The 25,636-nt window shown below is 35.8% G+C and overlaps 1 protein-coding gene across 3 annotated transcripts in view; it reads left to right on the forward strand.

Annotated features, from left to right (window-relative positions):
- The window catches only part of dok7b (docking protein 7b), a 177,763-nt gene that overhangs the window by 25,420 nt on the left and 126,707 nt on the right, over positions 1 to 25,636 (forward strand). For all 3 annotated transcript variants that reach the window (XM_051928240.1, XM_028801722.2, XM_051928239.1), the window contains exon 4: positions 2,303 to 2,503. In XM_051928240.1, the coding sequence (XP_051784200.1) occupies positions 2,303 to 2,503 (201 nt within the window). The remainder of the gene's footprint in view (positions 1 to 2,302; positions 2,504 to 25,636) is intronic.

Consider the following 25,636-nt stretch of genomic DNA (forward strand, 5'->3'; position numbering starts at 1 on the left):
TGCAAGCCCGGCCACCAGACGCTCGCCATCGAGCCCCACCTCCAGGCCTGGCTCCAGAGGGGGGCCCCGGTGACCCGCGTCCGGGCAAGGGAAAACGTCGTCCAAAGTTTTTATTCATCATAGAAGGTTGTTTTGAACCGCACTTTGTCTCATCCCTCACCTAGGACCAGTTTGCCTTGGGTGGCCCTACTAGGGGCATAAAGCCCCAGACAACCGAGCTCCTAGGATCATTGGGACACGCAAACCCCTCCACCACGATAAGGTGGCAGTTCGAGGAGGGGGCTTATCTTTTTTTTTTTTCAAAAACCGCTCAAAAAACTGTACAAACACTGACTAGGACAGGTTAAATTTGATGATGCTTATCTTTTTCATCATCAAATTTAACCTGTCCTAGTCAGTGTTTGTACAGTTTTTTGAGCTGTTTTTGAAAGCATCCTGACTTTCTCCATAACTGTCTGGTAATGCTATGCATGTGGTCACTGCAGCTTGTTATTCAGGCAGTAGAAAAGATTGCAGGCCTGAAACTGAACCCCATTGAGGTCCTGTCTATATCACAGGTTGGGAAACATGCTGGAAACATAATAAAAGACTACACTTGCCTGGGCACCATCTCTTTCAGCTATTGTCATCGTGGAAATGTTATAGATCATTAAAGGCAAGAACTACTAGACATATAACAGTTTCTTTTCAGCTGCAGTCACTAAAGTTTCTGATTCATCTGTATTTTTTCCTGATTTCTAAACTTCTCCATTCAAACTAAATGATATTTGTTTTGAGTTTGTTTTATAATGACTTACTTTGATATACTACTTGGCAGCAGTGCAATTCTACATTACTATGGTGTTTTATATATTTCTGCATTGCTATTTTTCACTACTACTGTATATAATGTTGTGATGGTGTCATCTATTGTACATCGTGTTATTTTTTTGTATTTACCTGTTATGTGTATGGATGTAACACCAAGAGAATTTCCTAGCAACAATGTTTTCTGACAATAAAGTTCAAGTTTGCATGCAGAAAATTAAAAAAATGAGACTGAGTAAACAAGACAAGAAGGGTCAGTTGCAATGTACCTGAGATAGTACCATACTAGCTGTCCATCAAGACCAGACTACATAGTTCAGTACAAAAAGGATATAATCTTCAGGTCTAAGTGCTGTTGCAGTGAACAGTGGAAAACAATCAATACCAAGTTAACTAATTCACAGCTAGTCTTGTTTTTGTTTTGGATCTCGCCTCAGTTTGCTTAGCTGTCTGATTGGCTGTTAATGGCAGAGCTCCAGCCATTAACATCTTGCCTTTTGTTCTCTTGGTTTAAAGAGTCAGAGCACAGAGATACGTACGTTCTCACGTAAACCTACTAAGAAACAATTGCAATAATTAAGCTCCTTTGAAATTAGTGTTACTCTCATTATTGTAAATGATTTCACTTTGAGTGTATGAAAAGGCCCAGAAAGGCCCTGTATAGAAATACCTATACAGAAAGTATGATGACAAAAGGTAAGCGTTAGAAGAATTATATCTGAAGCATAGTTGTCTCTCTGTAACTCATGGACAGATCTACCTTCAAGGTGATCTGGGGAGGCATCTTTGGGACTTAGCATATGTAAGAAAAAAAGTAATGCTGGCATTATTCTGTTCTAGTGGTACATCACACTCTTCCAAGCAACAAACATATGCAGCTACTCATATATTACTTTATATTGCCACCCCTCTATGTAAGGTACAAGTGACCACCACCCGCCCCTGTCTCATATTATTTTTATATGTGATGTTTATACAGTATAAATATATATATGTGATACCATGGGACCTGTGGATGTTCTAATCTGGTCTTGCTGTAACTCATTTCCCAAATATATAGGTAATATAGTAATGCAATTCATTATGAGCCCAGCTTTTCCTCATAACCAAGTGATTATGAAAGTTACCAAAGCATATAAAACACCTAATTGGAGGCAGAAAAATATTTATGAAGAATGTCTCATTGCAGCTAAAACTTCACAGTAGAGCACAAGTTCTGTATAATACATATGAAAGATCTTGTATCAGAGCTGGAGAACACTCGCAAAGATATCTCTATGACTCTCAGAAGGACTTCAACATTACCTTTTCCAGGTACCATTAACTTTTCTCAGAATCACTCTAATTGTGTTATAGGAAAGAATATTTTTCATTAAGTTTTTTTTCAGTGTTAATACACATTTAATTTTGCATTCCCAATAAATTATTTTCTACTGCTACAGGTGTTTTAAAATGGCAAGTAGCAAATGGTTATACTTGTTTCTTTTTTTGTTAGTTCATAGATTTAACGTAGCCGTGTTACCTGGTACAAAATTGGAGAGTGGATCTGCAGTGCTACATTTATGTAACAATCTTCTGGTCATTGTGAGAGACATTCCACCAGGAATTATTGGACAGTGGAAGCTTTCAGACCTCAGGCGTTATGGAGCAGTCCCTAATGGCTTTGTCTTTGAGGGAGGCACACGATGTGGTTATTGTGAGTACCTAAAACATTGTGTTATTTACTGGTAAATGTTTCTGTGTTGAAAACAGAGGCGGATTTATGGGTGCATTTAGTATGCTCTAAATTCAAAACATTACTGAAACATGACTCAATTTTTTGTATGTTTAAGTAACTGATGTGTCTGTTATTTTGAAAGAAGTAAGTATGTTAAAAAGTCCTTATCAAGTCTGTTAAAATAATATATTTTTTGTTTTGATAAAAGAATAGGTCTCCAACAAGTTCTGTGCATAGTGTCCTGTGACGTGTAAATTTGACACTATTTGAAATGTTTGCTTTAATGCACTTGGACTGAGGCACATTATATGCAGTTGTAAATACAAATGATATTCATAAAGTTGAATGGTTACTCTGGACAAATTGTCTAAATCTCTTTTATGCAATGGAATTTCTACCTAAGCTCATTTTTGTATGAAACTGTCCTTTGTTTTTCACTCTAACAATTCTTTACAAGTAGGCATCAAAAGCAGTTGTTTCTGTAATAGCAATGATTAATGTAAACTTTTCTTTTGGAAGTGGTTAACTGATTAGATTTAAGATTGTTCCTTGTTGTAATGTTGTGAATTTTTCTGAGTTGTGGATAAAGTAATAATTCAAGTAGAGATAAGGAACAAGATAACAAAGTTTCTGTCTGTATCAGTCAAAGATCCAATTACAACAGTGTCATACAAATAAGTATAGGGAAGATGTTTTCTGTCATGCATTACTGTTAAAAAGTAGGGTTTGATTTAGGTGTTTTTACCAGTTAGTGATATGTGAGCATAAAACTGTGTTTTGCTTTACTAGTTTAGTTTAATTTTTTTACTATAATTGGTAACAATTTAGTTTAGGTACTGTAAAAATGTATCTATTACTTGCTTACTCTTATGTACCAAGACCTTAACAAAGGCTCCTTTTGGTCTCCATAACATTTATAAAACACTAGCAAAATACCCGCGCTTCGCAGCGGAGAAGTAGTGTGTTAAAGAGGTTATGTAAACATATATATACATAAACATATATACTTATATACATATCTACATATACACATATCTACATATATATACATATATATATATATATACATATAGACATCCACATATACATACGTATATACACATATACACATCCACATAAACATATATATACATATACAAATTTACATATCTACATATATATATATATATATATATATATATATATATATATATATATATATATATATATATATAGACATACATATATACATACATACATTCACATATATATATATATATATATATATATATATATATATACATATATATATATATATATATATATATATAAAAACTGTATATATATATATATATATACATATTATATATATATATATATATATATATATATATATATATATATATATATATATATACTGTATATATACATATCTACTTAGTGTCTCCTGTATTTAGGATATAGCAGGTTGGATAATGGACGGATGGACATTTGTATGCATAGCCCCATTTGCCCGTTTTCGTTTTTTTTTTCTTTCTTCAGTAATATTTCAGCAAACCCGGAGCTTGTCAGTTCAAATCCTGGTACTGACACCACTGTGTGACCCTGAGGAAGTCACTTCACCTGCATGTTGTGCAAAAAACAAAAGTAATGTAACAAATTGTACCTCAGATGTTGTAAGTTGGTGGAATAAAGGCATAAGTAAAATAGATAAATATGTATTATACACATAGGAACTATTCATTTATTTTCAGTTAAGTCATCTGCAGCAAACTTTTATAAATGAGGGTTTCTGATTTTTAGATAGTGCAAACTGTTTCTTCTTTATTGACGTTTTCTCTTGGAGAGCTTTTTTCATTTCATTGAAAATGAAAGCAGCAGCTGCCAAAATATGTAGGTTTTTTATTAATTTTTCAACATTGTGTAAAATAAATGTATAAAGTAACATAAAAAGTTTAAATACTGGTTATTCTTTTACACTAAAATATTACTACAGAGATAGAAAAAAAGTAAAATGGATATGTTCTTTTTCTTTAAGGAGATTAAATATTACTGAAGAAAGAAAAAAAAAAATTAAACAGCCAAATGGGGCTATGCATACGAACTTAAAAGGTTTAAATAAAACAGAAATATATATTTTATTTTTAGTTGCTTAACTTGTGGAGGGTGTATCCTGTAGCAAAGCCCTAACTTTTTTCGTGAAAGCCCGTTTCAGTCAATAAGCCTTAAAAAAACGTGTAAAGATATTGACAATAAGCTAAGTCATCTGCAGCAAAGTTTTATAAATGAGGGTTTCTCCTTTTTAGACAATAAGCTACGCAAACCCAGGAAGACATGGAATCGTTTAAATCAAGTATGATTACATCTTCCTTTCTTAAAGAGAAGTAAGGCAGTACTTATAAGCTTACATATTTATATATAGACATACATATATATATATATCTATATCCGAAGCCGTGCAAGCACACTCTTTTGAGAATGCAACGTATAGTTGTACAGAAGAAAAGCAATCTTGCCTCAAATGAATGGCAACCTTTTGTAGGTCTATGAAGTTAATTTAAACTTTAGGTTTACGCGGTGCTTTCTTTCCGAAGTACCTGCACTCATGAATATGTCTGTATGTGTCAGTCGGTCAAATCCACGCGCTTCGCACCGGCGAAGTACCGCTTTTAAATTTTTATTAAGAAGAAAATAAAACGTTTTTAAATTGAGGGAAAATATACTAATAACAGTTTGTTAAGGATCAGTTTTTTTGTGAAGCTGCCTTTACTCGAGTGATCACTTCGAGCTGACTTGGTGGCCAAGTGTAAGCGTTACCTGGAAGTAAGCACCCATACAATCAGATTGTGAATCAGACTACGAATGCCGTGAATGTAATTACACACTCACTGCACTTGCTTACGGTAATCGAACCTCAGACGTCAGCGCTAGAGGGGCTTAGCAGCGGTGAAGTATTGGTTTTAAATTTTAATTAAGAACAAAAGAAAACCTCAGAGGTTCGATTCCCGAAAGGGAGTGAAGTGAGTGTCCGGCTACCTACCAGGTAAAGCTTATGGTCGGGCAGCAAGTGACGTAACATCAGCCACGGTGCCTTCAGTTGTGAGAAGCAGATCATAGAATGATTGAAAATAGTTTTGCATTTACCTTTTTAGTAAAAGACGAGCTTTTAAGCCTGAGAAATCACCCCGTAAATGCACACGTTTAATTGCACATGTGTTAATATGTATGGTTACACAGTATTAAAAGACAGTGAAGAACGTGATTTACCTTTGTTCCCGCGTTTCATAAAAGGCGAGCTTTTAAGCCTGAGAAATCACCCCGTAAATGCACACGTTTAATTGCACGTGTTAATATGTATGCTTACACAGTATTAAAAGACACTCAAAAATTAACGTCATTTACCATCAGCCACGGTGCCTTCAGTTGTGAGAAGCAGATCATAGAATGATTGAAAATAGTTTTGCATTTACCTTTTTAGTAAAAGGCGAGCTTTTAAGCCTGAGAAATCACCCCGTAAATGCACACGTTTATTTGCACATGTGTTAATATGTATGGTTACACAGTATTAAAAGACAGTGAACAACGTCAGTTACCTTTGTTCCCGCGTTTGATAAAAGGTGAGCTTTTAAGCCTGAGAAATCACCCCGTAAATGCACACGTTTAATTGCACATGTGTTAATATGTATGCTTACACAGTATTAAAAGACAGTCAAAAATTAACGTCATTTACCTTCGTTCCCGCGTTTGACTCGTGCTGTAAATCTCTTCCTTGTTTTTAGGTCACGTGATTACGTAGGAGGCGTGATGACGCGATACGTGACTCCGCCTCCTCCATTACAGTATATGGACAAAAAAATATGTTCCAGTTATGACCATTACGCGTAGAATTTCGAAATGAAACCTGCCTAACTTTTGTAAGTAAGCTGTAAGGAATGAGCCTGCCAAATTTCAGCCTTCCACCTACACGGGAAGTTGGAGAATTAGTGATGAGTGAGTCAGTCAGTGAGTGAGTGAGTGAGTCAGTCAGTCAGTTAGGGCTTTGCCTTTTATTATTATAGATCAGTAGATAGGTTATTCATCTCTGTGCAGTATACCATATTGACCTCATTGTAAAATTACTTGTTAATGTGAAGGATTCACAGGTACACTAAATACTGTATGTAATATCAAGTGAAATGTGTCTCATTTAAGCCACCTCAGATCACTTTAAAGTGCAGTTTTGTTGGTAGGTCACATTGCAAAGATGAATAAATACTTTAGTGATGCTATGTAAGTGTTATGAGGACCCAAAGAAGTGTGTGTTAAATTCTTATGTAGTGTGAAATGAGTAATAGATGCATTTCTTCAGTAACTAAACTATAGTAATATAATTATTATAAAAAAACATATAATTTACTTTATATCTCACAACCCAGATATATACATGTTGCTGCATATTGATCAATAACTGTAAATTGTCTCTATATGTGTGATTGTGGCTTTTTGCATAAGAGTATGGGGCAAGGACAAGCTCCCAAATGTATGCATTCTTGTCTTTGAAAAGGCAGGTTCAGAAAGTGAATGGGTGGGTGAGTTTAATATAAAAATATTACTGTAAATGCTGTAATAATAATTAAGTGTTTATCAACCTTCTCTGTATGCCTTTAGAGTTAAAAATAAAGTTTAAATGAGCAGGTCAAGGTCCACAAAAAATGAAAACCACAGTCAGCACTGAAAGGTGAAGAAAAGATGTTGTCGCAGATAAGCCCTTTGTCCACCTCTCGGACCCTCAGGTACCACTCCAACTACGATGTAAAAGCACAAGACTCTTTTATTTTACTGTAATCACGTGCACAAAGCACCCTCCACTCCACACTACTCATACAATAAACTACTCACAAAACCAATACAATCCTCCACTCCCAGACACTTCGCCACCCTACCTCCCAGCTCAGCATGTACTGGGCTTCCCAGAGTCCTTTTATACACCCTGACCCGGAGGTGTTCCTGCCCAATCAGTCCACAGTTCCTTATTCCTTCCGGGTAAGGGTAAACAGTCCTTTTCTTCAACCCGGGAGCACGTCGTATCTTCCTGTCACGTGACCATGACGTACTCCCAGGTTATAGGGCACATAAGAGCCTCCGAGTCCTCCTACAGTGACTCCTGGTGGCCCCCAAGGTATCCAGCAGGGCTGCGTATAAAAACTACATAGTCCATGAGTCCCTGCTGGAACTTGGGGCACGTCCACGCTGTCCAGAGAGCTCCTCCTGGCGGCCTGGGGGTGATGGCCAGAGTAAGAAGCCGGCAATCCACCACAATGTGTTGATCAAGAAATTAGCAGAAATAAAGGAGGCAATTGCTTAAATATTACAATACTTAAAAACAGATTAAACAGGTGAGGCAGTTTCAGTATTCAGTTCTAGAATGATGCAAACGTATGGAAGGAAGAAAGAAGCAATTTAAAAGTATTTTGAGTCTTGAATACAGAAGAACATGGAGGGACTCAAGTACCGGACTGTAATGTGGAATGAAATATAGTATGTTTACTTAAGATGGGTGATAAGAGATAACATTTGAATGCCATTATAAACAGAAATCTAAACAGACAGACACAATGTCACACAAATATTTCAGTAAAGGTTGTCATTCAAATGCAGATTAGAACAAAAATACCTAGAGGTCATTCTAAACATATTACTAAAGCAACTCATTTACATGTAAAGCAAAAAAGCCTGAACAACGGAAACTGCAATAGGTAGCAAACACATACATTTTTGTAGAACAAAGATTAGTGCTGGGTGGTATGACCAAAATCCTATATCACGGTATTTTTCAAAATTATACTGGTTTCACGGTATTGGACGGTATTTTTTTCCCATGCATGAGTGGATGTTAACCACATTTTCCACTGCAATTACTGGCTAACAATAACCTATTCCACTGTCATGAGAACTGTCAATTGTACAAAAAATCATTTTAATGTGCACACAAGTATTAATACAGGTTTGCATGGCCCCATAAATTGATAGTTTTCAAGTGGGTGGCACTAATGAAGAGAAGGAATCCCATTGCATGACAGATGCAGTCAAAATATAGAGCCTTTTTATTGAAAAAGTTTGCAAACAACTTAAACTAAAATTTTGACAACATATTTTCAACCATCCAAAGAGACATTTAGACTTGGTAAAATATCCAAAGGTGCTTGTCAAAAGTTGTATTGCACTGAACTGTCTTAGAAAAGGAATAAATAGTAACTATTTTTTTGTAAACCAACTACACTTTGTTAATGTTAACAATCTCTGTCCACTGACACGTTAAAGTGACTTTTTAAACAACTTTACCATCATTAAACTGCATAATATTTAAACTAATAAATAATAGCAATAAAATAAATAATAGTGCAACTTCCAGTAATAATTCAATTAGATAGATAGATAGATACTTTATTAATCCCAAGGGGAAATTCACATACTCTGGCAGCACCTTCCAAGACTTCAAGCCCAGGTGCATTACATAGTATTCACCAAATTAAAATAAAACAAGTGCAACTTGGTGATGACATCTTTACCAACTGAACCATCAATTATGCAAACTGCATTAATATGAACCTTGCTTCAAGCTAAGCTATATACATAAATAATAAAACTGCAACTTGCATTTATAATGCTATTTGTGGTATAGCCCTACGGAAGCATATTAGGGCCATGGTGAAAAAAAAAAAATACGGACATAGTGAAGAAAAAAAAAACTATATGTCGAGAATAAAGTCGACATGTTGACTTTATTCTCGACATTTCCACTTTAATCTTGACGCTTATGTCGAGGTTAAAGTTGAAATTTCTACTATATTCTCACCATTTATCTAGTAAATCTAGTAATCTAGTAAATTAAATATTCATTTTAAGATGAAGTTTAGTTTACAATGTTTTACTTTAATGACAAATTACGAGAATAAAGTCAACATGTCGACTTTAATCTCGACATGAACGGCGAGAATAAAGTAGAAATGTCGAGAATAAAGTCAACATGTCTACTTTATTCTCGTCATAAGCGTTGAGATTAAAGTGGAAATGTCGAGAATAAATTCAACATGTCGTCACACTATTACACAGTACCCAGGTACATTACACAGTATTGAAAAAAAAAAAATAAAACAAGTACAACTTGGCTTGCAGTATTATCCAGTAGTATAGAAACAGTATTCACACATTTGAACATAATGGTCCACATCCGACCTTTTAAAACCAAAGTATCTCCAGACAACAGACACGACTCCTTTTTTCGGCAAAAGTTCTTCTGTGTCATCATGTTCAACTTTATCGTCTGCTACGGCTTCAGTTTCAGAATGTTCTCTGTCCATTTTCACCGTTCAATACCTCCACTTACGCATGTACTCCGTCGCATGTGTGTTTAGTGGTGGAGCAGTGAAAAAGGTCCCCCCTTAAACAGTTTCCTGCTGCGCCACGTTCTGAACGTTGTTTAAGCTATTTAAACCGGTGTTGCGGTATAAGAAAAATCCATATCATAACAAAAATAAAAAACGGTTTTTGGTATGAACCAGTATACAGCCCAGCACTAACACAGATGATAGCAATGATTAATATTACTCCATATTATAATAACCATTGCTATTTATTAATTTCATTTCAGTTTCTTACCATTATGTTTTAGAGCATAATTAAAATTGTTTCTACTAAGCTCACATTTGGAGAATCTTTGAGCATTAAGAACTAACACATTTGGCATAACATGAGTGTTATGTTAGTGTTTATTTAAACTATTAGTTTTCTTTCTCAATCTTAAAATAATTTAGTTATGAGGCTAATTTTTACTTAATGCTGTATAGCTATTTGGCACATCAGAGTATTGGTGGTCATATAGACATGTTTTACAGTACCCAGAGAATCCAAAGAGGTTGCTTGCTGTGCAGTGCTGCAAATGGCAGCTTTTTTTATTTGCAGGTATACTAGTTGCACCATATAGTGCTAGGAAATTGGTTCCCATGCAGATCTGTGATTTCAGTGTGTTCTTGATATATAGTGTACTAAAAGGAATTAATACAGTTCGCAATGATTTATAAAGTCTGTTTTGATTACACTATGTCAAGGTCCTATCTATGCTTATACAGATTTGTAAAGTTTTGAAAATATCAGCTGATTTCTGCCATTTTTCAATAATCTTATCTAAATGCTGGATCAGTGAAAAAGTATGTATAGTGGAACCTCGGTTCACGACCATAATTCGTTCCAAACCTCTGGTCGTAAACCGATTTGGTCGTGAACCAAAGCAATTTCCCCCATAGGATTGTATGTAAATACAATTAATCCATTCTAGACCGTACGAACTGTATGTAAATATATATTTTTAAAGATTTTTAAGCACAAATATAGTTAATTACACCATAGAATGCACAGTGTAATAGTAAACTAATGTAAAAACATTGAATAACAAATAAAAAATGGAAAAATTTACTTTACAATGATGCTCTAGCTAAATATCTAGCAGAAAGAAGGATAATATAGTAACTTAAAAATTAACAATCAAGAAAAGAAAAAATAATAGTTTGCTTTAATAGATATTGATTAATATAATAGCAAGACAAAATAATGTTATGTAGGTAAATAATACAGCAGTGTCAGAAAAAAAAAATATGGATCCTAATTATGTGATGGTAATCCATCCATCCATTATCCAACCCGCTATATCCTAACTACAGGATTCACGGGGGTCTGCTGGAGCCAATCCCAGCCAACGCAGGGCGCAAGGCAGGAAACAAACCTCGGCAGGGCGCCAGCCCACTGCAGTATGTGATGGTAATACTAATCATAATAATTATAAGGAATATACTAGTAATCGGAGTCCTTTTTTATGGTAGTAATGTTAGTATTAAAAGAAAGAAACTTTAATAGTATTAATATTAACATCTTATTAATATTATTAAGAGTTGTAGTAGTAACAAAATAACAATTATAATGATAATAAAATGTATAATAAAAATATAAATAAGTGGAGTAATATAATAATAATATAAGATATTAGAGACAAAACTTTTTTCTTAATATTAATTGCAACAAGTATTAAAGGAGTGCTACACTTAAGATTTTCCATGAATTGACCTTACAATATATTCATATCTATTATTAACATCAGAAAACCTGTCCTCAGTCTCTGCTCTAGTCCTTATTAGATCCTCTCTGTGTTTTAAAAATAATAAGATTTAAACGTTTATATTTTTTGCTGCTTGTGGAAAGTGGTAAATGTAAGTGTTCCCATTAAGAACTTCACTAAGCCTGGTTTGGAGCAGCAGTCCACATGAGTCTGCAGTTCACAGCAAAAAAGGCAGCTCTTTTTCCTGCTGTCACAATGGAGAAACCTGGAAAAATGTAAATCTTGCTGTTTAAAAATATATACAGACTGACAATGAAGGTGCCTAGGTAATCTTTACCTGATACGTGATATGCACTTTCAATGGTTAGACTTTATTTAATATAAAATTGTTAATTTGGATCATTCAAAAAATAAAAATTTTAATTAATAAAGGAATTCCATTTCTAGCCACAGATATAGTATCAGACCATGATAGGCGGTTTAACATGGTCGGGAATGTGGATGAATCTAAACTGACTCTGGTTAATACACTATATGCGCTTCTAATATCAATGATAAAGAATTCATAGTATAAGCTCATGAATAAATTATAATTATGAGCTTTCAGACTCGGACTCAATGAAATCATGCCTGCTTAGCTAGCCAAAGAAACAAAACTATGCTGAACGTTCTCTCTAAATGCGTGGCTATGTACGCCTTTTCTTTCTAATTAGTCTTAAACTACCAGCAATCCTGTGGTCCACTAGTAACCTAATATTTGCTAAAACAGTAGAGCATACTTTAAGTTAGGGTTGCTTTTAACAGCTATATATGTATATAATAATATAACATTCAAACCTCCTTTAATCAATTTTAACATTCAGCATTAGGTGTTCAATCATTTAGACATATTTATATGGAGAATGCTCTTACTTTCTGTGACTTGCTATGTCATAACTGTAATATTCCAGTTACACATAATTTTTTCTTATGTATAATTTAGAAATTTTCTGCTTAATAATTTCCAGAATTTTCCTCATCTTTCACCAATCTCTATTCCAGGAGCAATACTAATTAGTTCTGATGAGGATATGGGTGGTATTTTTTAGATTTTATCAATAAATTTTAAGGAATTCACCTGTAAAATATCCCAGTGGATGATAAGAAATGATTTTTCTATTAGAATTTCATTTAAGGAATAGAAAGCAGCTATTCAGAAAATACTTTCTTCAAATTGAACAGGGCGTACCATAATGCAGCTAAAATTGTGTTTTGGGAACATATACAGTATCCTGTTTAATAATGTACCCAAGGACAAGAATTAAAATTGGAATTGGTCAGCAGGCACCTGCTTCATTATATCATATGCTTTGGGACTACTCAGATGATTTTGGGCTAAAGTATTTGCACATGTTTTGGATGGTCTCAGATCTAAAAATCACTCCCTAACCCTTAACATCAATATTTACAATATCACCAGATGTGATAATATTATCTAAGGGGAAATCTAGAGATATCACTGTTAAACAATAATTTGTTTTGCATAATTAAAAGAATCTAATTCCCCCTCTGAAAACTCAATGGGAAAGTATTATCCTTATATTATCTTAAATTGGAAAAAAAATAATTTCCTCTCTTAGGGATGTTTCAAAGTTTTTATAGAAATTGGAAAGAAATCATTAATATTATTGTAAAACAGCATTCGAGGTCTTTGCTTATTCTTTGCTGTCATTTTCATATACAGTATATCAGGATTGACTGCACGTTTTTAACCATACAGGTATCTGATGTGGGCAGGGGAAGGTTTTGTGTTTTTTCAATTTGTTGGGTTTTTTCGTGTGTGCTTTTTTCCTTTTTCGAATGCAGTGTTTCTACTGCTGAATTGTTCACTTGAATTTATCTTTGACTGAATTGTGCCCTTCCATATCTGTTTTTTATAATCTTTTTTGACATCAAATCTTGGTATATCTAATACATTTTTTATTAGTCTTTGTTAATTCTGACAACATCATGTACAGTATGTGCAATTCATTTTTTGCAGCATGAGCCAAAAAAAAGCCATTTGCAAATTTCATGTTGTAACTTGTCACAAAAATATAAAGACTGACTAAGAAATGAAAATGACCAGTAGAAGAAACATTAAACAAAGCCAAAACTGAGTCTAGAGGTCTATTCTAGTATTTGTCATAACCACATCTCTAAATAAATAACTGTAGTAAGTAGAGCAAAAGCAAAAATTTAGATACCATATATTTTAAAGCCTGCGGTGGGTTGGCACCCTGCCCGGGATTGGTTCCTGCCTTGTGCCCTGTGTTGGCTGGGATTGGCTCCAGCAGATCCCCATGACCCTGTGTTCGGATTCAGCGGGTTGGAAAATGGATGGATGGATGAATTTTAAAGCTGCTAAAGTACACAAGCACGAAAGATTAATTTTTTTAAGGATATCTGTAAACTTGGATGATGACGTTTCTGATGCAGTTGATTTTATAGTGTCACATCGATGGTGTTAATTGCATCACTTCCAGAGATACACTCTGTAGCTATTGATATCTCATTGTAAGTATGGCAAATGGCAGCACCCCAAATTCATTTACTAATAACTGAAAGCAATATTAATTATAAAAATATGTTCAAAATTAGATACATACAAAATATTGAAAAACAGGCCAGCTATACAAAGAAGCTGAAACAATCCCTTATTACATTTTAAAACACACAGAATCCTAACAGGTAGCTCACGAGACACATTATTATCAAAACTCTATAACCATTTAAAAAGCTAGATTTAACACAGAGTCAGAGCAATACAATGGTGAGGACTGTAGGCAGTCATCTTATACTATAAAGATTGTTCTTAGCATAAAAAGTAAAGACAAAGTGTAATAAGCAGCTAGCATTTTTAAGCAAGTGGATATCATGAAGGAATGTTAACAGTGTTTTACTTATTGTTTTGCAGGGTAAGTACTGTCAAAAGAATTTGTGAAACTGAAACAAATCAATTTCTATACTGATTGAATGTTTCTGTCAATGAACAGTTATGTGCAATTCAATAAAGCTAGTATTTTATTGATTACAATGACAGTGTCATCCTGTTCTTTATTATTAAAAGATGAGTAATTATATAGAGAGTTTTTAGGGGAGATTCTGATAGACCTAAAGTCAGCTCCATAAGTATTTGGACAGTGACACAATTGTCATAATTTTGGCTCTGTACACCACCACAGTTTATTTGAAATAAAGTAGTCATTATGTGATTGAAGTGTAGACTTCAAGTTTTAATGTAAGGGGTTTACCAAAAATACTGTACAAGCCGTTTAGGAATGACAGACATTTGTAAACATGCACCCCCATCCCCCCCCCCCCAACCTAAACTCCCCCACCCACCCCCCCGTTTTCAAGGGCTTAAAAGTAGTTGAACAAACTAATAAAATCATAAATTTAATGTTATTTTTCAATATTTGGTTGGAAATTTCTTTATAGTCAATGACTGCCTGAAGTCTGGAACCCATGGCCATCTCCAAATATTGGGTTTCCACCCTAGTCATACTTTGCCGGTTCTTTACTGCAGCTGTCTTCAATTGCTGCTTGTTCATTGGACTTTTGCCTTCAGCAAGTGAAATGCATGTCCATTTGAGTTGAGGTCACTTGATTGACTTGGCCTTTGAAGAATCTTCCACTACTTTGTGTTAAAAAGCACTTGGTTTGCTTTCGCAGTATGTTTTCACTCATTGTCCAACTGTACTGTGAAGCCTCATCCTATCACTTCAGAATTCACTCTGCTACTTCTGCCAGCAGTAATATCATCATTAAACTCCAGCCAATGCCATAACACTGCCTCCACCATGTATCTCAGGTGATGTGGTATTTATTAGATCATGAGCTGTTTCTTATCTTCTCCATACTCTTGTCTTTCTATCATTCTGGTACAGCTTCAGTATGCTTCATAGGATTCTGGCAAAAGCTTGACGCGTTAAAATGATTACACAGACAAAATATCTTAATTTTAAAAAACTTTAGTAAAAATTCAAACAAAAACAGTTCACACAAAAATAGAGAAAAAATTGATATAGCAAAGAAAAGAAAAGTTCTTGTTTAAGAAAAGATTGGTTTAAAGCTTATATGTCTTGTTTCATTTCTTTAAGTTGCTTATACAGTTGAACTCTTTGTAAACGTTCAGAAAACTGTATGCTTATCCCATTCTCATACTGTAAATGGGTCTTTCTGTCCCTGCTAGCACTGGGACCTATTCTAAACAACAACTGGCTCAATTAACACACTGTATCTCTCTCTCTATATAAAATCCAACGTCTGTCTGTATGTCTGTCCGCTTTTCACAAGAGAACTATTTCACAGATTTAGATCGGTTTTTTTCTATAATTTACTTGAACATTCGGGTTGATTTTGTGACTTCTTTCATTGCGCTATGTATCATAGTTCGCTTGCGGTACCGATTTATTTGCGTGAATCCGAGAGACACAGAGCAAGCTGAAAGGAGGGGGGATGCGGCCCTCCTCACTCACGTACCAGCCTTGTGGCATGTACCTTACTTCCGCTTAGCTAGCGAACGAGACAACTACTTAATGGACTTAGATTGTTTTTTTTTCTATAATTTGCTTGAACATTCTGGTTGATTTTGCGACTTCTCTCATCACGCTTGCAGGAGCGATATATTCACACTAATCCGTGACAGAGGCTATGGGCCAAGCGGAGGGAGTAGCGAGACATCAGGAGTGGAGAGCCGGGCAGGGCCTTCCTCAATGTCCTTTTTTACGGCTAGTTGTAGGTATAGCAAGAAAGTTCTATCTTATATTAACTTATAGGGGGTAAAAGACTAGACCATATTCTAATAGCTGTTCTTCCATATGAATCAAGCAAACACTACGAATTTAACTTTACATGTAACAGCCAATCTTAGAGTTAATGCTTAATGTGATACAATCAGTAATTAGGCACTTTGTAATATAAAACAAACAAAACAAAAACTGCAATGAAAGAGATCACAAATTTATCTATACGGTCAGCTTCAAACCAAAAACAATAATGAAAGGAAAAGGTTTTATAACCCAAAGTTCACTTCTAAAATACTTGTTGAAATGAGTACAAAATAAATTTTGGCAGTGGGGATAGGTGGGTGTCAAATGAATAATGATTCTCCTCTGGACTCTGAAATATAGAAACTGTTTTAGTAATGTTTGTTCCTCTAGCAAGTTGAATCTCATCATTTTGTTAGTGTTCTGTCAAGGCTTTAAATGTTCCCGAAAGGAGTGATCTGATTGTATCAGTAAGGGAAGTGCAGTAAAGTCAGTTGTAGCATGAGGAGGCTGGCACAAATTCCAGGGATGTTACCAGTGCAAGTTTTTAAGCATTGAGGTCTCTGATGACACAAGTGGCATTCAGCAGCATCCTATGTTTAGAAAACATATTGAGATGAGGGCAAATAAAGCAATAATTTATTCATTGGCTATTTTTAAAAAACTCAACAACAGAAAATAAAACCTAAATTTCATTATAGCAAAGAAACTATGAAAATGTTTTTACAGTACAAATGCATGTTTAGAGGAAGTTCTTTGCATACATTTTACTATGAAAGGCAACGAATAATGATCTTACAAAGAAACACAAAATTAATCAATACAGCTTTATTATTCATCCTATTTTTGTGGAAATCTTCAGCCTGTCCCTAAAACCATGGGCAATAGCCAGGTACAACCCCCTACTGCAAAGGACCCTCTTGTACTCACTGGAACAATTAGGAATGTCCAGTCAACCTAACTACATGCCTTTGGAATTTAAGACACCCCAGAAGAAATTTGGAAAACTTGCACACTCAACACAGATGACACTTTAATTAATGCTGAAACTGAGTACTTTCACTCTGTGGCAAAACTGCTACTGTCTTTTGATCCTTTTGTAGTTTATAGTTGAGTGATAATAAAATGCTCATAAAACAAAAATATTGATTAAAATTAATCTGTAACCATAACACTGGAACTTTATCGTAATATTGTACTATAGTATCCCATGTATTTAGTTTAATTTATTGTAGGGAATTAGTAAGTCATTGTGTAGAATGATTTCATTTGATAACTCCTGAACACAACAGTGGATGCTATATGAAACATAAACAAGTTAATTTTTTCAAGTTAGGGTGAAATCTCAACACATTATTATGGTATATCAGTATCTTTCTTCACACTATACACTGTGCTCACCTTCTAGCTTTCTTATGGTTGAGATTCTTTAGATGTATTACATGAGATGTCTCAAAGTCTAATGAGTATTCCATCTTTCAAGTACAGCACAGTTGCCCTTTGGAGTAAAGGAATAGCTGAAACCACTGTTGTGGCCACACCCTATCAGCTATTGGTTCTAGCTATAAGTTGCCATATAGTGGCCAGCTCAATCTGTAGCATAGTTAGAGAAGAGCAATTAGTTAGGGTGTTACAAGAGTTGTGACACCTCCACACTGCAAGGACTGGGGGAGGGAGCGTATTCAGAGAATTACCTCCTCCGGAGCGCTAGGTGGCAGCCATTCTCGGTTGCAGTGGTGCCTTGGGCTCCCACTGGGCTCCATGGGAGTTGGAGTTTGATATCGCCCTGTTGGAATTCTTGGGCGCTGCAGCTGCTGCTGAGCCCTTACAGGCAGTTCTTCCGCCACACCTGGAAGTGCTGCCGGAATTAGAACAACGAGCACATGGAGCACTTCCGGGTGCCTTCTAAAAAAAAAGCCAGCAGCTACTACTTAAGGAGACAGAGTCGGGAGGAGGTAGATGAAACTTTTTCAGAGGAGAAGAGGAGAAACAGAAAGGGAAGAAGGAGAAATTTGTGTTGTGTTGTGCTTGGGAACTGTGTTGTGCTTGTGAAAATGGGGGAAGGCGTTTCCCACAAGGAAAAATAAAAATAAAAAATGTGTGTGCCGTGAACTTGTGTCCCACCCCTTTCTGTGTCGGGATTGGACGGCGGTGCACCCCCTGGTGGTCCACAGGGCTTTTATAGGGAGGAATAGAGGTCTTCTTGTTGGCTTCTTGGCTGCACATAAGCCCATCCTCTTGGTTGACCGGTAGAGCAAAGTTCTGTCCATTAACACTAGAAGCCCTGAAGCCTACGAAAAAACTCTTAATCCCGGTCCACCTTAAATTCCTTCGCTCCTCTCTATCAGTGTCTTTTGTTTTGTAAATGTGTTGATCAGCACAAGCAGCAAGCAGCCTGCTATTCCATCCCCCCCACACCACCACCAATGTAGCTCAAGTCGCAGAGAAGATTCTCAGAGCTCAAGTCTTGTTTATCTGGGTGTGAGGTGCCTGGAATTGTGGAGGGTAAATAATATATTGTCATTTGGAACACATACATTTCATGTGTGTTCCGTGCCCACAACAATCTGTGTAAATGTAGGGTAAAATGCGAGACAGGAATTATTGAACACATAATTAAAAATGAAAAATTTCATATTTTAATAATAATTGACAAAATGTAGACATGAAGTTACTGATCCTGAATTTAGTACATTATACGTCTTAGAGAAAGATGTCCCTGGCCGTTGCATGGTCTGGTATCAATCATGTTATCAGTTAAGGCTGCAGATTCTGCATTCCAAAGGGAGGGCCTTTCAGGCAAAGTGAGATTTTTAGCTGGCAGTAAGTGTGTCTGGCAGCAGTTCACTAAGCCAGTATTTGGGTTCCAGCCTGGCAAAATGGAAAATGCCATTCTGTCCTACACATCACAGATGGTGACTTCTGGTCTTGTAGCTGGTAACAGTTTGGATGGTCATTTTCGTCTTAAGGCCAGTCACAATGCACATTTTGATTGTGTGAGGGTCCATCCCAGATTCATTTGAGCCCAGAGATGACACTTCTGGTCACTGTTAACATATGGCTTCTTTTTTTGCACAGTACAGTTGTAGCAGGCATTTGTGTATGTAACTATGTATTGTGTTACTTGTGTTATATCTATTATTGATGAATGATAGCTCTTGATGCAGTGTTGTCTAAGCAATTGGAGATCACAGGCAGTCAGCTTACACTTGGGTGTTTGCCCTTTACACACTGAAAATTTTCCAGACTTCTTAGATCTTTTAATTATATTTTGCACTGTTGAGGGTTAAATACACAAGACCCTTCCAGTCTGTCTTTGAGAAACATTGGTTTTAAACTTTTGGATTATTTTCTCATGCATTTGTGGAAAATTGGAAATCCTTGGCTTATCTTTGCTGCTAAATGACTAGGTCTTTCCTGGGAGCAGCTTTTATGATTATAATCACCTGTTGAGTTTCATCTGTTTCTACTCACATCATTGTTTTATTTTTTTTTAGCTTATTATTGGTTCTAAATTGTCCCATCCCAACCTTTTTTGGAATGTGTCGCAGGCCCTCAATGGCAGGAATGTATGTTCACGAGAAATGAAGCTGACCAGACTGAGTGTTAAATATCTTGTCTTTATGTTGTTTATGATGGATTATAAGTCAAAGTGAATTTTGAAATCACCACTTTCTTTTTTTATTTGCATTTTCTATACCATCTCAAGTTTTTCCAAGTTGGTATTATACAGTATATAGTTTACTTTTGTTTCTAATTATTATTACTAATATCTTGTTACATTGCTTCCTTTCTCTTTTTTATGCTAGCCTTTGTTGTGCTGCTTTTAAAGTAATGCAGTGCCGCACTGCTGCAGTGTTCTCCAGTGCCTAGTGCCAATGGATTCTCACTGTTTACATCTCTATTTTAGGTAGCTTGCTATCCTTGAAAGGACTGCTCACTGTTGCTGCAGTAATTGGAAATTGTTTGTGATTTTGGCATGCTTTTTTTTATTTTAAAGGCTTCCCTGAAGCTGGCTTTGAAGATTTCTTTTTGCATGATGGAAAGTCACCTCATTCTGATAACTTTGATCAATTTATCAGTAATTTAAAACTTACCATAATAAGTACACCAATTCAGTATATTTCACTTATGTTTCCCATTATCAGTGTACATAGTCTGTTTTAGCATTTATGCTTTTATTGGGTAAACACTTATAACCTTGGTGACAGCTGAACGATTATATTATATTACGACAGACTGCACTAATATTATTTTAAGACAATGTCTTGCACGTGCCTGTACTGAAAACGGTTTGTCTTGTTACAATTATTTAAAGTTTAAAATCTCAAAAGAGATCCTGGACTCCATTTGCTCTTAAATCTATAAAATCCCCCTTGAAGCTATTTTCCACTGACACGATATTTCCTCATTTTTATGCACGTCAACCCAAGGTATTGCATTAGAAACATTATGATAGCTATTAGCATGTTATAAAGTTGTCTGGAATATATGAACTGACTTTATTGAATATTGCAATTTCACAATGATGACCACCACAGTAGTATTTCTACATACAGAAAAATACAGTGTCAACTACAGTGGAACCTCGGGTCACGAACGTCTCGGACCACGTACAAATCGGGTTACGACCAAAAAGTTTGCCAAACTTTTGCATCTGTTCACGACCACACACTCGAACAAGCCAGTTTCCCTTCCGGTTCATATGCGCCGATGATTTCCGCACGTTTTCAGTCTCTCCCTGTGCATTCCCTGTGCAGCGAGAGAGAGAGAAAGCGACCGAGTGAGCAAGCGAGCGAGAGAGAGAGAGCGAGAGAGGGCTGGCCGCGTAAGGCCAAGAAGGCAGTTAAAGAATGCACCAGGCTTGTTTTTAAAGAGACTGATTCAAGCATTGTTTTAACCTCGTTGTATTTAATGAAGACTTTTTTCTGGATTTTAACCTCCACTTCACTTCTGTTTACATCGATCGGTTCGTAGCGTGCATTGTTGCAATGTTACTTTTCTTGGTTGTTTATTAAATTACGGATTTTTCAAATGTTCATGTTTTACCCTGTGCTTATAACTCATTAAAAATCTGTTTACAGCGATCGGTTTGTAGCGTGTATTGTTGCAATGTTACTTTTCTTGGTTGTTTATTAAATTACGGATTTTTCAAATGTTCATGTTTTTCCCTGTGCTTAAAACTCATTAAAAAAAAAAGTGTTTACAGCGAGCGGTTCGTAAGGCTATAGTGTGAATTCTTACAATATTACTTTTCTCTGTTCAAGGTTTTCTCATTGTTATTCAATGTTTTTACATTTAGTTTACTATTACGCTGTGCATTCTATGGTATAATTAACTATTTTTGTGCTTAAAAATCTTTAAAAAATATATATACAGTGGTGTGAAAAACTATTTGCCCCCTTCCTGATTTCTTATTCTTTTGCATGTTTGTCACACAAAATGTTTCTGATCATCAAACACATTTAACCATTAGTCAAATATAACACAAGTAAACACAAAATGCAGTTTTTAAATGATGGTTTTTATTATTTAGGGAGAAAAAAAATCCAAACCTACATGGCCCTGTGTGAAAAAGTAATTGCCCCCTTGTTAAAAAATAACCTAACTGTGGTGTATCACACCTGAGTTCAATTTCCATAGCCACCCCCAGGCCTGATTACTGCCACACCTGTTTCAATCAAGAAATCACTTAAATAGGAGCTGCCTGACACAGAGAAGTAGACCAAAAGCACCTCAAAAGCTAGACATCATGCCAAGATCCAAAGAAATTCAGGAACAAATGAGAACAGAAGTAATTGAGATCTATCAGTCTGGTAAAGGTTATAAAGCCATTTCTAAAGCTTTGGGACTCCAGCGAACCACAGTGAGAGCCATTATCCACAAATGGCAAAAACATGGAACAGTGGTGAACCTTCCCAGGAGTGGCCGGCCGACCAAAATTACCCCAAGAGCGCAGCGACGACTCATCCGAGAGGTCACAAAAGACCCCAGGACAATGTCTAAAGAACTGCAGGCCTCACTTGCCTCAATTAAGGTCAGTGTTCACGACTCCACCATAAGAAAGAGACTGGGCAAAAACGGCCTGCATGGCAGATTTCCAAGACGCAAACCACTGTTAAGCAAAAAGAACATTAGGGCTCGTCTCAATTTTGCTAAGAAACATCTCAATGATTGCCAAGACTTTTGGGAAAATACCTTGTGGACTGATGAGACAAAAGTTGAACTTTTTGGAATGCAAATGTCCCGTTACATCTGGTGTAAAAGGAACACAGCATTTCAGAAAAAGAACATCATACCCACAGTAAAATATGGTGGTGGTAGTGTGATGGTCTGGGGTTGTTTTGCTGCTTCAGGACCCAGAAGGCTTGCTGTGATAGATGGAACCATGAATTCTACTGTCTACCAAAAAATCCTGAAGGAGAATGTCCGGCCATCTGTTCGTCAACTCAAGCTGAAGCGATCTTGGGTGCTGCAACAGGACAATGACCCAAAACACACCAGCAAATCCACCTCTGAATGGCTGAAGAAAAACAAAATGAAGACTTTGGAGTGGCCTAGTCAAAGTCCTGACCTGAATCCAATTGAGATGCTATGGCATGACCTTAAAAAGGCGGGTTCATGCTAGAAAACCCTCAAATAAAGCTGAATTACAACAATTTTGCAAAGATGAGTGGGCCAAAATTCCTCCAGAGTGCTGTAATAGACTCATTGCAAGTTATCGCAAACGCTTGATTGCAGTTATTGCTGCTAAGGGTGGCCCAACCAGTTATTAGGTTCAGGGGGCAATTACTTTTTCACACAGGGCCATGTAGGTTTGGATTTTTTTTTCTCCCTAAATAATAAAAACCACCATTTACAAACTGCATTTTGTGTTTACTTGTGTTATATTTGACTAATGGTTAAATGTGTTTGATGATCAGAAACATTTTGTGTGACAAACATGCAAAAGAATAAGAAATCAGGAAGGGGGCAAATAGTTTTTCACACCACTGTATACAGTTCTTATGGTCTGGAATGGATTAATTGTATTTACATACAATCCTATGGGTGAAATTACTTCGGATCACGACCAAATCGGGTTACGACCAGAGGTTTGGAACGAATTACGGTCGTGACCCGAGGTTCCACTGTATAAAGATTTTGGAAAGTAACAGGTTCTCAATTTATTTCTAGATGATTTTTAAATATTGGAATGCATACATGTGCACTGCTGGCAGCTGTTATGGCACAATACAAATCTCTGATAGTTGGAATCTACTTTCCCCCCACCCCCCTCTCTCTGTCACTAAAGAAAAGTCTGTCACTTTTTCCCCTAGTATCAATAAACTGCTGTTTTTAAAGAATAGACTGTGTTAATTGGCATACCAGTAGACACAGACATGTCATGTATTAAGTCTGCTATTTCAGATCACTGGTGTCACACCAAAAGAAATAGACCGTGAACAAAGTCATTGGCTTTCTGCTTTGTTGAACTGCCTCTTCTTGAGAGTTCCTTTCAGTTTATTCCTAATGAGGATGGCACAATGATCTTAGTCCTGATAAGGCTTTCTGCTCTACCCTGAAGCAAAGTACCTGGTTGCATAGATTGGACCATTTACAGACTGGGCTAACAGATAGTAGTGCCATTGGGCAATTGCACAATTTCTTGCAAGAACCTGCCACTTTAATTCTGCAAATCTCTGTTCTGTAGGCAACAGCTTCTGGATCAAGAACATTATAAGGTGTTCTTCGTAAGAGGTCCTCCAACTTACAGGGAAAACTTGGGGGTTGGTGGCAGGATTGGCATTCCAGCCACTGTATAAAACAAAAACAACAAACCTCACACTGTTCTGGTGTGGTGCCGAAGTGTCACCAGCTACACTCCCAACCTTCTCTTTTGAAAATCTACCTCATGATTTCTTCCAGTCCAGTCTTGGCTACGTTGATCTAGAGGGTCAAAAAGAAAAAGAACATTAGGTGCAAACAGCATTAATGCACAAAGTGCAACATTTCCTTATCTCATATAAGCATATTTGTGAAACAAAGTAAACTGTAGACTTCACTGCTTTTTATTTTATTAAGTTTTGGAGTAATTTGGAGTACTCCTGCACTTTCTTTTTTAAGATCTAATGTTCAGGCTGTTAATGCCTCCCTGATCTTAAGCTCCATATTGAAAGCATTTTGGGGAAAAAAAAATCTGCTTTTGTTTGGAATATTTAAACATATGTTAAAAACACAATTTTGTAATTTTTTTTTCCTTTTATAGTGAACTTGCTCACTATAATATATCGGCTTGTTCATGCTGTTCCATAAAGTACATGTTATTTATTAATTGTAGTTTGCCTTCTTAAATAACTAAAAAAATCTCTTTTGTTTCTCTATTTTTTCTCTTATTACTACTAAGAGTTACTTCCTTTGTGCAATAAAACTGAACTACAAAGCTCAACACATATAATGGAATGGTAAGCTATACCCTTAAGCCCACCTCTACCTCATTTACTCATTCATAAGGTGACTAAAACTGATTATAAATGAGGTTAACCTCATGTACCTTGAAGCTGTGTGAACTGACAGCTAGCTAGTATGATAAATGTGAACAGAACATGTATAAAAGAACACATCCATTTTTCAGGTAAAAATTGTCTCTTAACAAACTAAGTATTGTTTGTCAGGAATAATGTCGTAAAAAAATAGAATAAAGACTAAAGGCTGGTAGTGTTTTCTATAGTGAAAGTGTAGGCTGAAAAAAACCTGGGCTAAAGAGGCTTGCAGCAACATTATCTGTTTTAAGTCTACATAAATTAATCATGATCATTTGTTGTTCATATTGTTTCATTAAAATATTAGCATGATACTGGTGATACAGTTTGAATATGTATCATAATTTCTGTCACTTAGATATGAAAGTCAGTAAATATCTTAAAATGTCGGGAGAAATACTGATTTACATGGATGTTGTATCTCAAACATTAAAATAATTGTAGGCCTTGTACGCATGTCCTTGTGAGACTGGATCATTTCAATTTTTGTCTTTTTGCAATCTCTTAATGATGATTTAATGAAAACTTTTTTGCAAAAGAGAAAAACATGCTGCTTAAAAAAGTCAATATGCATAATTTTATCTGACTTCCTGACTGCTATTATCTGATGCTTTTGAATATAAGCAATACAATTATGTCTTCATGCAAATTTAACTATGCATTTAGATAGACAGTCTAGCCCAGCCTGAACAAAAATCAAACACAAAAAACAGTGTAAATATATATTACATGA

The sequence above is a fragment of the Erpetoichthys calabaricus genome, chromosome 5, assembly GCF_900747795.2.
Source record: "Erpetoichthys calabaricus chromosome 5, fErpCal1.3, whole genome shotgun sequence".
Lineage (NCBI taxonomy): Eukaryota > Metazoa > Chordata > Cladistia > Polypteriformes > Polypteridae > Erpetoichthys > Erpetoichthys calabaricus.